The following is a 17,650-nucleotide window of genomic DNA, read 5'->3' on the forward strand; positions in this document are numbered from 1 at the left end:
AACGTTCTCATCAGAAACCAAACCTGCCTACACGGCCAACTTCCAGCCTCAAGGACTGTGAGAAAATTAATTTCTGTTCTTTAAGCACCCCAACTGTAACAACTTGCTATAGACTGAATGTTTTTGTCCTCAAAATTCATATATTGAAACCTAATTCCTACTGTGTACTATAAGTGTAGCTATTGGGAGGTGACAGGTCATGAGGGTGGAGCAAACATGAAAGAGATTAGTGCCCTTATAAAGGGGACCCACAGGGCTCCCTCACCCCTTCCCCACGTGAGGACATGGGAATCGTGCCCTCACCAGACGCTGAATCTCTCAGCACCCTAAGCTTGGACTTTTCCAGGCTCCAGAATCCTGAGGGATAAATTTCTGTTTTTTATAAGCTGCCCAGGCTGTGGTCTCCTGTGAGAGCAGCCTGGACAGACAGCCCCAGCAAAGTAACACAGAACCTGACAGCGAGAATTTCCAAATAGCTTCTCTCTGCCAAACACCCCACCTCCTTCAGACAAGGACATACCTGCTGTTCTCCTCACAGCCCTGCTTCCTCCTCCCTCCATACCTGAGCTTCTACTCTTCCTTCAGCAAAGGAACTGGGTCCTCTTCTCAGCCTCCACACACCTGCCCAGCCTGCAGGCCCCCAGGGCACTTCCCTCCCAGCTCTGGGCACAGGGAGCTTTCCAACTTCAGTGAAAGTCTCCAGCTGCAACTTCCACTTAGCATTTACTGTATCCTGTATCAAAACTCTCTAAACCTTGACTCTGCTGAGCTTTCCCCTGGCATCTGTCTTAACAAGCTCCACACAGAGACAGGTTCCTTAGTGGCAGGAATGAGGGCTGTGTCCTAGTCTCCCTTATTCTGCCCAGTGTGGGTCCTTCCCCTCTTCTGGATCACTATCCTCCTTGTAAAGTAACAGGTTCTGTGCAGAAACACCTGTAAGGGTATCGATCTCAGTGCATACAGCAGGGTGCTGATATGCAGCTGGAAGGCTCATTGTCTTTAACAAGGTGAACAACAGCAAGGGAACTAACCATGGGGTAGATGTGGAGGCTGCTTCAGAAAAAGCGAATTCATGAGACTTTCAAAGATGTCAGTCTAGACTCCACCAGAGGACTCAGTCAGCATGTGTTGGGACAGAGAAGCAACAGAACTGTTCTCCAGGAGTTCTGTGGCCAAGAAAGAGCCACTGACAACAAATTCCAGAAACACAAAGTAAGAGTCAGGACTTCAGAAAGATTCCAAAAGATACTGAGTTTCAAATTCAAGTAACCCTACATGTGGGTCTAAGTATTAATTTTAGTAAGCATCCATGAAGAAATGTTAAATAATTGAGCCATACTCAGATGTGGAATAATCATCTGTAAATTCTAAATCATTTGTAAATACTTTACTAAGTATTTCTAAACCAACAGAATAATAAGCATAAACCAACATGGTCTTTCCACGGAAGCCCTATATCTGTACTGAAAAATTCACTTCTAATGTGCCTTCAGCAAATGACAAAGGAAAAGAATTGGCAGCCCGTTACCAGGTTACCAAATCCTACTCTCTGATTTTAAAACTTTACATCATCCTTCTTATCCCTGGGGTTTGGATCCATCCACAATGTCTGAATCCATCAAGTGCAAGTAACGGGGGAATCTGTCATGTATCCCTCACTCCCTAAAGCATGGACCCCGCTGTCCTACACACACTGGAAGCAACTGCTGTATTTTCCTGTCCTGACCTCATCATGATGCAAAATTTCTCGATGGTGGGTCTTCTGTGGAGGGAAGGGAGGGACACCAGGACAGAGTGAGCTGAGTCTCCAGCACAAAGGTTTTCCTGAGCTCTCTTCCCTGATCTCTACAGGGTTCCTGGAAAGCAGAGATGATAGAAAACAGGACCAAACTCACAGTTCAAACAAGTGCCTGCTGACTCTTGCGTCCACTGCACTGAGTGGATCATCCAGGAGGTAGATGTCTGCGTCCTGATACACGGCTCTAGAAAACATAGAGAGACGTCAGGAGAGGACACTTCACATTGCCTGGGTCTCATCTCTGAATCATGATGGTGTCTAACAACTCCAGGTTCCTTCCACAAGCCCAGGGAAAGGGCCAAGACCCTGCTTCACAGAGGACCACCTTGTGAGCGGGGTCTGTGTGCTCAGGTCCACTAGGAACTGCAGAGGAGGAGGGGCGGATGGCAACTGAAACCCCACTTACCTGGCGAGGCTGACCCGGGCTTTCTGTCCTTCACTCAGTGGGGTTCCTCCATCTCCTGTCACAGTTAGATCTCTTTCCTTCAAATTCTGCAAATCCTGTATGGAGATAGAAAAGGGAAAAAAGAAAAAGATTTAAAATGTGTTCTCCTGCCATCCTAACCTTTTAGCATCAGTTCTTCATACAAGTGTTTAATCAACAACAATGGGCTTATTTCATAGTGACTAAACAGAAAGTGAAGAGGAACTAAAAAAGCCTCTTGATGAAAGTGAAAGTGGAGAGTGAAAAAGTTGGCTTAAAGCTCAACATTCAGAAAATGAAGATCATGGCATCCGGTCCCATCACTTCATGGGAAATAGATGGGGAAACAATGGAAACAGTGGCTGACTTTGTTTGGAGGGGCTCCAAAATCACTGCAGATTGTGACTGCAGCCATGAAATTAAAAGACGCTTACTCCTTGGAAGAAAAGTTATGACCAACCTAAATAGCATATTCAAAAGCAGAGACATTACTTTGCCAACAAAGGTCCATCTAGTCAAGGCTATGGTTTTTCCTGTGGTCATGTGTGGATGTGAGAGCTGGACTGTGAAGAAGGCTGAGCACCAAAGAATTGACGCTTTTGAACTGTGGTGTTGGAGAAGACTCTTGAGAGTCCCTTGGACTGCAAGGAGATCCAACCAGTCCATTCTGAAGGAGATCAGCCCTGGGATTTCTTTGGAAGGAATGATGCTAAAGCTGAAACTCCAGTACTTTGGCCACCTCATACGCAGAGTTGACTCATTGGAAAAGACTCTGATGCTGGGAGGGATTGGGGGCAAGAGGAGAAGGGGATGACAGAGGATGAGATGGCTGGATGGTATCACTGACTCGATGGACGTGAGTCTGAGTGAACTCCGTGAGTTGGTGATGGACAGGGAGGCCTGGCGTGCTGCGACTCATGGGGTCCCAAAGAGTCGGACATGACTGAGCGATTGAACTGAACTGAACTGAAACTGTAACAAGGAAAATTAAAAAACTTCTCAGGGCTTTTCATTTGTTTTCATTCTATATTTTTTCAAAGCATTTATGCATTTAACCATTCCAACAGGTATTTATTGAGGATTGACTATACATGAGCCATTGTTCTGAGAACAGTGAATTCAGCCATGAGGAAACAGAACCCCTAGAATTCCTCTCCATGGTGAGAGAGACAATATGGAAAATAAACCTGAGCGCAAGTACTGAGGATGAGAAGGAAAAGGAAGCTGCTCAGGGGGATGGAGAGTGAAGGAGGAAGTCCACACTGGGGTGTGAGGCCTCTGCTCAGAGGGGGCTGTGAGCAGATCTGGGGGGGAGGGGCAGAGGCTCAGGCAGACCTGGAGAGGCTGCTCCTTACAGAGGGAGGGGCGAGTGCAGGGGCCACAGGGAGATGCCCAAGGGGTTCAGGACAAGGAGACCAGGAGAGCAGAGTAAGAATGAGGGGAGTCAGGGCAGAGACAGAGCAGGAGACTTGTGTCACTGCCAGTAAAGGGGGGAGGGGAAGGGAAGGAGGGACCTGGTCTGAGGTTTTTAAGGAATCACTTCTGTGCTTTGCAATAAACAGACAGTAAGATTGGTTTATTTTTTGGGCGGGGGGAATGATGAAGGCAGATACAAGGGAGGAGGCTACTAGAATAATTTAGGGAGCAGTGGAAATGGAGAGACAGGGTCACACTCCAGACATACTTGGAAGGTGGAGTCTGTAAAACCTGCTGACAGGACAGGTATGGGTTGTAAGAGAAGAGGACTGTGATGTTTGGGGTGAGGAAGTGGAAGGACAGGGTCACCATTTATTGAGTTGCAGATGATGATGGAGGCAGATTTAGGACACTTCTCTTGTGGACAAGCAGAAATGACCTCTCAGTGATATCACTGTGCAGCTGGACATGCAAGTGTGAAGGTCTGTGCTAGAGACACAGGTGTGAGAACTGGTGGTCCAGGCTGGTGAAAACACGGGACTTGTTTTATCTTAAATTGCCAGTTTTGCTGATCTTGGTCTCCACTTCTGATTTTCAGAGAAGGGATGAAACCTGACCTGAGTCTTCACAGTGATACTCAAGGCAAGTCATAGTGTGACAGACGATGTCTGTATAAGAAATGGGAACAGAAAGAGCAGGCTGGGCAGGAAAACCAAAAGGAAAGAAACAACATGCTGAGGGACACCAAGCAGATCAGTTGGACTAAGTAGACCCTTGCCCTTGGAAGCAGGAAATACTCAAAGTTAAGAAGGATATGAAGTTTTGGCTTGAGGATCTGGGAATCTATCATAAGTTATATTTGAGTATTATTTAAGAAGTAGACAAATCAGTCTATTTTCCCCAGAGTATCCGGGAAAATTTTTTTTTAAATGACAAGAAAATCCCCAAAATGACCAGGTAACAATCAGGTTTAAGTTACACAGTTATTACACAGGAAATCTTTACTTCAAATTACCTATTAAACCCCTCAGGCATCAACCTAAGATACACAGCAGTACCTTTCTGTAGATGACGCCCTCACTTCTGTCTCTACTTTAGAAATTTGCGGAGAAAGCAAACTAGCACACTGGGGTCTCCATGATAAACAAGTCCTCTGATCTCCCTAAGTCTCATTTTCCTCTTCTACATAATGTGCTGCAGAAACCAGAATCACTAAACTCAAGCTGTGAGAATCGAAGGAAGTGTATGAACACCCTCCATAAATGGAAAAAGGACATGAATTGATTATAACTTGCTATTGGTGACTGATGTCTATTTTCTCTTCAAACCAACAGTGGGATCCCATGCATAGTGTGGATCACAACATGCAAAGCACACGACCACAAGGAAAAGATAGAGACTGTCTCCATCATAACCCTCCCTGACAGCCACAAGACATAAAGACACACACAGGTTTCCTGCTCACTCAGAGCTTAACTTGGGTGCATCCAATGAAGGGCAGCAATTGCTCTGTTGTGAAAATTCATCATTATGTCACTTCCTCTCTTTCTGGAGCTCAGAAATTAATACCATCTCTTGCTTTGGTTTTCATGAACAACAACAAACCATTTTAAGACAGGTTCCAAGCCTTATACATACATACATACATACATACACACACACACACACACACACACACACACCCCCCCCAAGTTACTTGGCCTCCATTTCACTGATGACAATCCTTGCAAACTGTTCCACTTAGCTTTTATGCTTTGATTTTACATTGTTTTTGTTTCTTTCTCAAAATAGTGACATATCATAACACAAAAATCTTAACCATGCTCTAGAAAAGGCACATAAATCCACTCTTTTAATTAGTACATGAAGGGATAGAAACAGGCTCTCTTCAACTCTGGTGGTAGGACTTGAAGTGTGTTGGTGACTCTGAAATTATTCATGCATGAGCCCCACATGGGCAAAGCATTTCAGAGGATTTGAAGTAAAATCCAAGGCAGGCTAATTTCCTAGTCACCATTTTCTGATTAAATTAGAGGGAAAGGCCTGACTTGAGCATATATTACAATTCCTCCCACTGACAGGAAGGTGTTTTTATTCATGTTATTTTCCTCTAAGTTAAATTTCACCAATTTTCACTGAAAAATAGATACACAAATGAGAGGCAGACTAGGAAACAGTGACACTGGTTTGATGCCATCATCCAGAAGCTCACCCAAGGCCCTTCAGCAATGATGGAGACTTACAGTAGAAACACTGTTTTGTAGAAAGCTTTCACTTTCATGTCAGGTTCAAAGGATTTGCTAACAAAATAAGCCACTCATTATATACAAATAAATAATACCAATATTTATTATAGAATTATCTAGCTTATTCAATATACTAATATTAAAAGAAAAGAGAAATAGAAACAGCAGAGGGTACATCATCAAATTGGGTTCTGACCAACATCCAGATGCAAACAGTGCTGAGAAGTCCCATGACACAGCATATCCGGGGTCTCAATTTGTTACTGAATCCAAGTTCACTCTGCTCGCCACATAGGCCAGAGAGACAAGTGGTTGAGGCCAGGAAGAAGAGAATTTATCTGGGGAGCCCGCTTACTGAGAAGATGCCAAGCTAGGGCCTCAGAATGACCATCTTATCGGGGTCTAGATGCCAGGTTCTTTTATAGATCAGAGATGGGGAGGCGTGGAAGCAAAGTAAAAAGGCCATTAATCTTGCAAATCTCCTAGAATGTCAAGACTCAGGCACAGGATGTGTTAATTTCTTCCTTCCTGCCATCTACAGGTGGTCAGGATTCTGAACAAAGGCACTTTAGTTTAACAGGCAGAGGAGCAGGATTCTCTAAGGTAGGACATTCAGTATGATTATAATAACAAAAGCAACAAAAAAACAAGTCAACAAAATAGTTTCAACATGGAGTCAGAATTGGCTTCTTCTCTACAATGAATAGGAGAAGGCAATGGCAACCCACTCCAGTACTCTTGCCTGGAAAATCCCATGGACAGAGGAGCCTGGTAGGCTGCAGTCCATGGAGTCGCTAAGAGTCGGGCACGACTGAGCGACTTCACTTTCACTTTTCACTTTCATGCATTGGAGAAGGAAATGGCAACCTACTCCACTATTCTTGCCTGGAGAATCCCAGGGACAGAGGAGCCTAGTGGGTTGCCGTCTATGGGGGTGCACAGAGTTGGACACGACTGAATCGACTTAGCAGCAGCAGCTACAATGAACTGGGAAAAGGAGCCAAGTAGCACATCCGCTCTGTGGGTGAGATTTCAAACACTGCAGTTCAGTTGTTGTTGTTCAGTTGCTTAGTCGTATCTGACTCTTTTTGACCCCATAGACACAGCTCATCAGGCTTCCCTCTCCTTCACTATCTCTTGGAGTTTGCTCAAACTCATGTCCATTGAGTCAATGATGCCATCCAACCATCTTATCCTCTGTCGCACCTTCTCCTCCTGCCCTCAAATTCTCCCATCAGGGTCTTTTCTAATGAGTCAGCTCTTCACATCAGGTAGCCAAAGTACTGGGGGTTTAGCTTCAGCATCAGTCCTTCCAATGAATATTTAGGGTTGATTTCCTTTCGCATTGACTGGTTTGATCTCCTTGCAGCAGTCCAAGGACTCTCAAGAGTCTTCTCCAGCATCACAGTTCAAAAGTATCAACTGAACAACAACAACAAACATCGTGGAGAAGACTGCAGTAATGGTTAATGAGGGCCAGACGTGAGGCCCTGGTAGAAGAATGCTGTACTTCGGACTCAAACAGGGGGAGTCTGAGTCCCTCTTTTTTCACAGGGTTTTTTTTTTTTTTTCCATTTGAAATTGCCCCTCCTCTCACAGCCTGTTAATATCCTGCCCATCTTTCCAGGCTCAGCCCAAACACACTCTCTCATGAAACCATCCTGGATTTATCTCTCCTCCTGTTGGGTTCCTAAGGCTGTGTTTATATCTCTTGTGAAGGACCCGTCTCATCCTGCTCCATCATTTATACACATGCAGACAGCTTTTCTCCGCTCCTGGGGGATAAGATCTGTGCACCAAGCACTGTGCTGGACCATAACACTGGTTATCTCTAAGCCTCACAACAAGCTGCACAGGAAGTACTGGCCCCATTTCACAGATGAGGAAACTGAGATTAAGTGAGGTCACGTTACTGGTATGAGGACTGTTACCTGTTAAACAGAAGAGCTGGACTCTGAACCAGCTCATGTCAGTTCAGAGCCTTTTGCTCTTTCACATCACACTGCCCAGGTCATGACTAAAGAGTGTATTTGAAATGAAGACAACACTAAACTAACTCAAGTCATGAAGGCCTAGACATAGAAGGATCAATTAACTTATTATCTTATGATTTTCCAGGCAATCTGAAAAGAAAATATTCAAGTTAGGGGAAGCACACTGACTAAAACTGCCTACCCTGGCCAGGCACCACAGTAACTATTTGCATAAGGTCCTGGTAAGGAACATGGAACTAATAAGACACCGCCAACCGGAAGAGTTCAGGAAAGGTCAAAAGGAGACGCCACCTGTCTGACCATCTCCCAGAATCCTTCTCGCTGGCATCCATCTTGGCTGAACAATGCAGGCACCACCAGGAAGGACTCTGGGTCAGAATGATTGGCTAAAGACAACCCTGAAACTAATCCCGTCACCATAAAACCCAAGACTGCGAGCCACATGGCAGAGCTGTTCTCCTGGGTTCCCTTACCCTACTGCTCTCCACTCAGGTGCCCTTTCCAGATAAAATGTCTTGCTTTGTCAGCACATGTATCTCCTCGGACAATTCATTTCTGAGTGTTAGACAAGAGCCCTGTTTTGGGCCCTGGAAGGGTTCATGCTGGCAGGAATGTGGTAAATATGAGATAAAGGTACAAGCTTATAGGCATCCAAGAAGGATTTGTAAGGTCAAGTGATCTATGTGGGAAAATATCAAACTAGAATTTATCAGCTTGATACCTTTAACTGTGTAATGCCTAAAAGTTTTTAAAAGCCTTAAAAACGTTTTGTAAAAACTTGTTTTTTTTAAAAAAAAAAAAAAAACAACTTAAAACTCAAAAGTTTTTAAAAATGGTTAAAGATGACATGCAGACCAATGTTACATACACTCTTGCTTATGGTAACAGAATATGTTTACTGTTGATTTATGTAATATACTATATGTACAGCACCTACATAAATTATCAGCTCAAATAATGAAAGTTACATATATCAAGAAGATACCTTCTTTCTTACAAGTAACATTTTATGGATGTGACTTTACCAAAAACTGGTTGAGCTTACAATTAGAGGCTAATTTATTTTCAAAATTATTCTAACATTTATAGAGTGCTTGTTATGTCCCTAAGCAATCAGGTGCTTTAAAATCACTATTGCATGTCATTCTCGAAACAACCTTATAAGATTGACAGTATTATTATCTCCAGTTTACAAATGAAGAAACAGGCTTGTAAGGTTCAGTCAGTCAAAACCACACACCTAGAAAACAGGGAAACTGAGACTCAATCCCTGAGTCTTCTGACTCCTGGGCCTTGGAGTTGACGTCATCAGCCTGAACTGATGTTGCCAATGGGATTACTTCATGTTTTATTAGAAGAATGTTTTCATCTAGATGAACTTAAACATTTACTTCAATCTGACCTAGTTTAATACATCTAGTTGTTATTGACATTCTAAGAAATGCTGTTTTCCAGTGCTTGTTCCTCTAGGATTTGGGGGATGTAGGAGGAGGAAGAACCTTGGGGAAAAAAAAATCTTGATTATATTTATAGGAATGTATGTGTGGATGGCCGCTAAGTGCAGGTGGCTGCGACGACCAGCGCCTTAAGCATGGCTGAGAGGAGCCACCCCACATCCAAAGTCAGGGGCAGAAGCTGGGAGGACCCCATGCCCGAAGGGCAGCGGCCAAGAGGAGTTACCCCACGTCCGAGGTCAGGGGCAGCAGCTGAGAGTACCAGACTGTGACGGCACAGGAACGGCTGAGAAGAGCTATCTCACATCCAAGGTCAGGGGCAGTGGCTGGGAGGACCAACCCCACGTCCAAGGAGCCATGGCTGCATGGGCACAGGAGAGCCTAGAGGTGCTATTCCACTTTGAAGGTGAGGAAGGGCGGTGGTGAGGAGATACCCCTTGTCCAAGGTAAGGAGCAATAAGGCTGTGCTTTGCTGGAGCAGCCGTGAAGAGATATCCCACGCCCAAGGTAAGAGAAACCCAAGTAAGATGGTAGGTGATGCAAGAGGGCATCAGAGGGCAAACACACTGAAACCATACTCATAGAAATCTAGTCAATCTAATCACACTAGGACCACAGCCTTGTCTAACTCAATGAAACTAAGCCATGCCCATGGGGCAACCCAAGATGGGAAGGTCATGGTGGAGAGATCTGACAGAATGTGGTCCACTGGAGAAGGGAATGGCAAACCACTTCAGTATTCTTGCCTTGAGAACCCCATGAACAGTATGAAAAGGCAAAATGATAGGATACTGAAAGAGAAACTCCCCAGGTCAGTAGGTACCCAATATGCTACTGGAGATCAGTGGAGAAATAACTCCAGAAAGAATGAAGGGATGGAGCCAAAGCAAAAACAATACCCAGCTGTGGATGTGACTGGTGATAGAAGAAAGGTCTGATGCTGTAAAGAGCAATATTGCATAGGAACCTGGAATGTCAGGTCCATGAATCAAGACAAATTGGAAGTGGTCAAACAAGAGATGGCAAGAGTGAAAGTTGACATTCTAGGAATCAGCGAACGGAAATGGACTGGAATGGGTGAATTTTACTCAGATGACCATTATATCTACTATTGCAGCCAGGAGTCCCTCAGAAGAAATGGAGAAGCCATCATGGTCAACAAAAGAGTCTGAAATGCAGTACTTGGATGCAATCTCAAAAACGACAGAATGATCTCTGTTCGTTTCCAAGGCAAACCATTCAATATCACAGTAATCCAAGTCTATGACCCAACCAGTAATGCTGAAGAAGCTGAAGTTGAATGGTTCTATGAAGACCTACAAGACCTTTTAGAACTAACACCCCAAAAAGATGTCCTTTTCATTATAGAGGACTGGAATGCAAAAGTAGGAAGTCAAGAAACACCTGGAGGAACAGGCAAATTTGGCCATGGAATACGGAATGAAGCAGGGCAAAGACTAATAGAGTTTTGCCAAAAAAATGCACTGGTCATAACAAATACCCTCTTCCAACAACACAAGAGAAGACTATACATGGACATCACCAGATGGTCAACACCAAAATCAGATTGATTATATTCTTTGCAGCCAAAGATGGAGAAGCTCTATATAGTCAGCAAAAACAAGACCAGGAGCTGACTGTGGCTCAGACCATGAACTCCTTATTGCCAAATTCAGACTTAAATTGAAGAAAGTAGGGAAAACCACTAGACCATTCAGGTATGACCTAAATCAAATCCCTTATGATTATACAGTGGAAGTGAGAAATAGATTTAAGGGCCTAGACCTGATAGATAGACGGCCTGATGAACTATAGAATGAGGTTCGTGACACTGTACAGGAGACAGGGATCAAGACCATCCCCATGGAAAAGAAATGCAAAAAAGCAAATAGCTGTGAAAAGAAGAGAAGCGAAAAGCAAAGGAGAAAAGGAAAGATTTAAGCATCTGAATGCAGAGTTCCAAAGAATAGCAAGAAGAGATAAGAAAGCCTTCCTCAGCGATCAATGCAAAGAAATAAAGGAAAACAACAGAATGGGAAAGACTAGAGATCTCTTCAAGAAAATCAGAGATACCAAAGGAACATTTCATGCAAAGATGAGCTCGATAAAGGATAGAAATGGTATGGACCTAACAGAAGCAGAAAATATTAAGAAGAGATGGCAAGAATACACAGAAGAACTGTACAAAAAAGATCTTCACGACCCAGATAATCATGATGTTGTAATCACTGACCTAGAGCCAAACATCCTGGAATGTGAAGTCAAGTGGGCCTTAGAAAGCATCACTACGAACAAAGCTAGTGGAGGTGATGGAATTCCAGTTGAGCTATTCCAAATCCTGAAAGATGATGCTGTGAAAGTGCTGCACTCAATATGCCAGCAAATTTGGAAAACTCAGCAGTGGCCACAGGACTGGAAAAGGTCAGTTTTCATTCCAATCCCAAAGAAAGGCAATGCCAAAGAATGCTCAAACTACTGCACAACTGCACTCATCTCACAGGCTAGTAAAGTAATGCTCAAAATTCTCCAAGCCAGGCTTCAGCAATATGTGAACCGTGAACTTCCTGATGTTCAAGCCGGTTTTAGAAAAGGCAGAGAAACCAGAGATCAAATTGCCAACATCCACTGGATCATGGAAATAGCAAGAGAGTTCCAGAAAAACATCTATTTCTGCTTTATTGACTATGCCAAAGCCTTTGAATGTGTGGATCACAATAAACTGTGGGAAATTCTGAAAGAGATGGGAATGCCAAACCACCGGACCTGCCTACTGAGAAATTTGTATGCAGGTCAGGAAGCAACAGTTAGAACTGGACATGGAACAACACACTGGTTCCAAATAGGAAAAGGAGTATGTCAAGGCTGTATATTGTCACCCTGTTTATTTAACTTATATGCAGAGTACATCATGAGAAACACTGGACTGGAAGAAACACAAGCTGGAATCAAGATTGCCGGGAGAAATCTCAATAACCTCAGATGACACCACCCTTATGGCAGAAAGTGAAGAGGAACTCAAAAGCCTCTTGATGAAAGTGAAAGAGGAGAGTGAAAAAGTTGGCTTAAAGCTCAACATGAAGAAAACGAAGATCATGGCATCTGGTCCCACCACTTCATGGGAAATAGATGGGGAAACAATGGAAACAGTGCCAGACTTTATTTTTCTGGGCTCCAAAATCGCTGCAGATGGTGACTGCAGCCATGAAATTAAAAGACGCTTACTCCTTGGAAGGAAAGTTATGACCAACCTAGATAGCATATTGAAAAGCAGAGACATTACTTTGCCAACAAAGGTTCGTCTAGTCAAGGCTATGGTTTTTCTTGTGGTCATGTATGGATGTGAGAGTTGGACTGTGAAGAAGGCTGAGCGCCGAAGAATTGATGCTTTTGAACTGTGGTGTTGGAGAAGACTCTTGAGAGTCCCTTGCACTGCAAGGAGATCCAACCAGTCCATTCTGAAGGAGATCAGCCCTGGGATTTCTTTGGAAGGAATGATGCTAAACCTGAACCTCCAGTACTTTGGCCACCTCATGCAAAGAGTTGACTCATTGGAAAAGACTCTGATGCTGGGAGGGATTGGGGGCAGAGGAGAAGCGGATTACAGAGGATGAGATGGCTGGATGGCATCACTGACTCAATGGACGTGAGTCTCAGTGAACTCCGTGAGTTGGTGATGGACAGGGAGGCCTGGCGTGCTGCGATTCATGTGGTCGCAAAGAGTCGAACACAATTGAGTGACTGATCTGATCTGATCTGATGTGTGGATGGGCAGATGTAGAGAAAAGGGTTAGAACAGAAAGGACAGCGACAATTTACTGAAACCCTGACATGCCTGCATTTCATAGGCATGGCCTATAGCCTTTACAGTAACCTCACTCCTCCTGCTTTTAATAAGAAAGGAAACTGAGACAAACACTTAGAGATACCTCCTAGGACTCCTTCTCTCCAAAGGCCAAGCCTTTTCTACCGCACATATAGTCTCCGTATCTACAGGACAAAATACCTCCAGCACACCACTATTATGTGACCACCTGATGCCCATCCACTGAGTCATGGATTCTAAAAGGAGATGAGCAGAGGATCATTACTTTTTAGGTGGTTCCCAGGTATCATAACGACCTTGCTGACCCCTGCTAATCAGAGGCAGAGATGACACTTCAGAGCAGCAGCAAAACCGCCTGGAAACTTTCTGACCCAATATCCTCTTGAAATGTCAGAGGCCCAGGCAGGAAACAGAACATACCCAAAGTAAGAGCAGGCAAGACTAAGCCACAGCTCATCTCTTCACTACTTCTCTGCCCTGGGCCTCCCTTCCTGCCAAGGAGGGAATGGGCACAAGGGGCCCGACTGCATGTCCTGACTGTGCAGAGAACAGGAGAGCAGTCCATGTTTATAAACATCACATCATGTACAGAAGAATCGCTGTGCAGCCCAGTCCTGCAGGGCCCCTTCCCACCAGAGTCTGTGCTGCACAGACTCCCAAGGATGGGTGAAGCCCCAGACGCTGCCCATATTACTGGTCCTGTCACCCCATGTGGCTGTGGCAAAGCATTGGCCCCCAGGGAAACACTGAATATCAGCCACTGTCCAGCACCTGCTCTTTTGCAGAGATGCTCAAATGTGGGGAGAAAGACAAGGCTGAGCTTCACCAGAAAGGAAAGGTCATAAGAGAAACACCCACACACTGGTCTGGGTCTCTGGAGTCTGATCTGGGCATCAGGAGGTTGACATGATTAAGGTAAAGAGGAAACACATGAAATCTGTTTATTCCACACCCCACCTTCCAGCTTTATCCATCACCTGCTTTTTAAAAAGTTCTCTCTCCAAGCCTCAGTTTTACCAACTATAAAATGAAGATGGTAACACTGAAGATAATCATGCTGCTGCTGCTGCTGCTAAGTCACTTCAGTCGTGTCCAATTCTGTGGGACCCCAGAGATGGCAGCCCACCAGGCTCCCCCGTCCCTGGGATTCTCCAGACAAGAGTACTGGAGTCGGGTGCCATTGCCTTCTCCGAAGATAATCATAAAGAATTAATAATTCATATACCCTCTTCTGGGAGAAGGCAATGGCACCCCACTCCAGTACTTTTGCCTGAAAAATCCCATGGATGGAGGAGCCTGGTAGGCTGCAGTCCATGGGGTAGCTAAGAGTAGGGCACGACTGAGCGACTTCATTTTCCCTTTTCACTTTCATGCATTGGAGGAGGAAACGGCAACCCACTCCAGTGTTCTTGCCTGGAGAATCCCAGGGACGGCGGGGCCTGGTGGGCTGCCATCTATGGGGTCGCACAGAATCGGACACGACTGAAGAGACTTAGCAGCAGCAGCATACCCTCTTCTGGGTGCATGTCTGAGAAAGAGAAATAATTTGCATGTACACTCTAAATAAATGGGAGCTATTGTCTCAATGTTTTATGTTTGCTTTCCCCTTCTTTTCTTACACAGTATAAACATTATTTAATAAAAATCTTTGCTGATTACTGCTAACTTGGCATCGGTTCTGCAAACACAATCTCCCATTAACCAACCACAGACCAGGAGAAAGAAACAGAAGAGTGAGCAATTCCATTTTGTCCACATCATCAAAAATTGATATTCACCTGATAAAAATCTATGATGTTCAAGCATTACTCAAGCAAAATTACTGTTTTTCAGAAAGCAGGTTTGTCGTCTCCACCACCACACCTTTGAAAGACAGCCCCAGCCTTTTCCTCACAGTATAAAAGATGTCCAGATCTGAACAGACCACAGGGGGAGCCCTTTAACACTATGTTCATGGATTTTTACAACTCAAGAGAGTAAAATACTGTTTAATCTGTATTTATGTTTTTCTTTCTTTTTGCCAAATTACATTTTCCTATTAAGTAAGTTCAGTTTTCATCATTCATTTACTAATTTCATCTAAATCTCAAGGTAGAGTTAAATGTTTCTTCTTGCCATTTTCTGTGAAACTCAATGCAATTTCTGAAAACAATCTCTCCTCCAATGAAATGAGGCAGGATTAAGAAGAAATTTTAAAGCATTACATTTTCTTTAATAAATTACAAGTCAAAACCAAACAGAGAGGGAAACCTGGAGACTGAAAGAGACTGAGGAGGCACTAACCAAGTGCAGTGGGCAGACCTCATGTGGAGTCTGATTCCATCAATAGTGAACAAGATTTCTCAGTGAGATGATTAGCAACATGTAAACACTGATGAAAAAGTTGATGATATTCAGGAATTAGGGTAATTTTTCAGGTGAAATAATGTTGGTAATTTTTTTTTTCCAAAGGCTTTCCTATCTTTTAGACAAAAACAGAAGAAATGTTTACAGATGGACTGACTAATCTGAGGTCTAGGATCTGCTCCAGAATAATAATGGGGTGGGGGTGGGGCTGGCAGAGGGCAGGGGTGGAGATGCAGCAAGACTGGCCACCAGCTGATCCTGGTTGGAGCTGGGGGTGGGTATATGAGAGATCATTACAGTGTGCTCTCTGTTTTTACAAATTTTTGTAACTGTCCATTAAAAAAAGAACCTAAACCTGAATGAAGCTTTACCAAATGAAATAAAGGCATTCTGTGATTATCACATCAGAATTAAAACAACTGCGTATACAACTGCATGTTTACCCAGACCAGCTTAAAGCAACAATCAAAGACCTTTCAAATTTTTTAAAAAAAGAACTTTCAACAAACCTCATAGCTTAAGCCAACACTCTCAATTGAAATTTGAGTATATGCAGCTCACAAGTCATTACTCACCTCTTCCAAAGCACAAGCCTTTATTACTTCTTTATATCGCTCTTCTTCGTATTTCTTCCCAAATAAAATGTTACTTCTCACAGTTCCTGGAAACAGCCAGGGCTGCTGAGAAACATATGCGATCCTCCCATGCACGCTGACCTTCCCCTGGCTCGGGGCCAGCTCCCCCAGCAGAGCACGTAACAGTGACGACTGAAACAGACGGCAACATGTGAATAGGGAGAACTCAGGCCTGGACACGAATGCCGCACAGTCCCCACCCTGGTGCTTGATCAAGGATATCAGAACAGGATAAAGTGCAGCTCTGAATATTGAAGGAAAAACGTGGAAAAGAGCACTATTGGTCAATGTAAACTGAAGGGGGATAAGGAATATAAATACCATAACAATCTACCCTGCGTTAGTTTCCCCAAATAGAGCACTCTACTCAGCAAAGACTAAGAATGTGTAACATTCTTCTCTAGCAGAGCAGACCAGCAGGATGTGTACTTTCTGTTCAGTTCAGTCACTCAGTCGTGTCCGACTTTTTGCAAGCCCATGAACCGCAGCACGCCAGGCCTCCCTGTCCATCACCAACTCCCGAAGTCCACCCAAACCCATGTCCATTGAGTCGGTGATGCCATCCAACCATCACATTCTCTGTTGTCCCCTTCTCCTCCTGCCCTCAATCTTTTCCAGCATCAGAGTTTTTTCAAATGAGTCAGCTCTTCACATCAGGTGGCCAAAGTATTGGAATTTCAGCTTCAACATCAGTCCTTCCAATGAACACTCAGGACTGATCTCCTTTAGGATGGACTGGTTGGATCACCTTGCAGTCCCCTCTCGAGAGTCTCGTCCAAAACCACAGTTCAAAAGCATCAATTCTTTTGTGCTCAGCTTTCTTTACAGTCCAATTCTCACATCCATACATGACTACTGGAAAAACCATAGCCTTGACTAGATGGACGTTTGTTGGCAAAGTAATATCTCTGCTTTTGAATATGCTATCTAGGTTGGTCATGACTTCCCTTCCAAGGAGCAACTGTCTTTTAATTTCATGGCTGCAGTCACCATCTGCAGTGATTTTGGAGCCCAGAAAAATAGTCAGCCACTGTTTCCACTGTTTCCCCATCTATTTGCCATGAAATGATGGAACCAGATGCCATGATCTTAGTTTTCTGAATGTTGAGCTTTAACATTTTCACTCTCCTCTTTCACTTTCATCAAGAAGCTCTTTAGTTCCTCTTCATTTTCTGCCATAAGAGTGGTGTCATCTGCATATCTGAGGTTATTGATATTTCTCCCAGCAATCTTGATTCCAGCTTGAGCTTCCTCCAGCCCAGTGTTTCTCATGATGTACTCTGCATATAAGTTAAATAAGCAGGGTGACAATATACAGCCTTGACATACTCCTTTTCCTATTTGGAACTAGTCTGTTGTTCCATGTCCAGTTCTAACTGTTGTTTCCTGACCTGCATACAGGTTTCTCAAGAGACAGGTCAGGTGGTCTGGTATTCCCATCTCTTTCAGAATTTTCCACAGTTTATTGTGATCCGCATAGTCAAAGGCTTTGGCATAGTCAATAAAGCAGAAAT

The 17,650-nt window shown here is 44.0% G+C and overlaps 1 protein-coding gene across 1 annotated transcript in view; it reads right to left on the reverse strand.

Annotated features, from left to right (window-relative positions):
- LOC147361934 (ATP-binding cassette sub-family C member 4-like) overlaps positions 1–17,650 on the reverse strand; it is a 219,558-nt gene that overhangs the window by 151,064 nt on the left and 50,844 nt on the right. Inside the window, 3 exon segments of the mRNA XM_086330254.1 lie at positions 1,896–1,982; positions 2,205–2,299; positions 16,077–16,268. Of these exon segments, the coding sequence (XP_086186380.1) occupies positions 1,896–1,982; positions 2,205–2,299; positions 16,077–16,268 (374 nt within the window).

The sequence above is a fragment of the Bos grunniens genome, chromosome 12 (assembly GCF_055505025.1).
Source record: "Bos grunniens cultivar Pamir isolate PY7600 chromosome 12, Bosgru_T2T1.0, whole genome shotgun sequence".
Taxonomy (NCBI): Eukaryota; Metazoa; Chordata; class Mammalia; order Artiodactyla; family Bovidae; genus Bos; species Bos grunniens.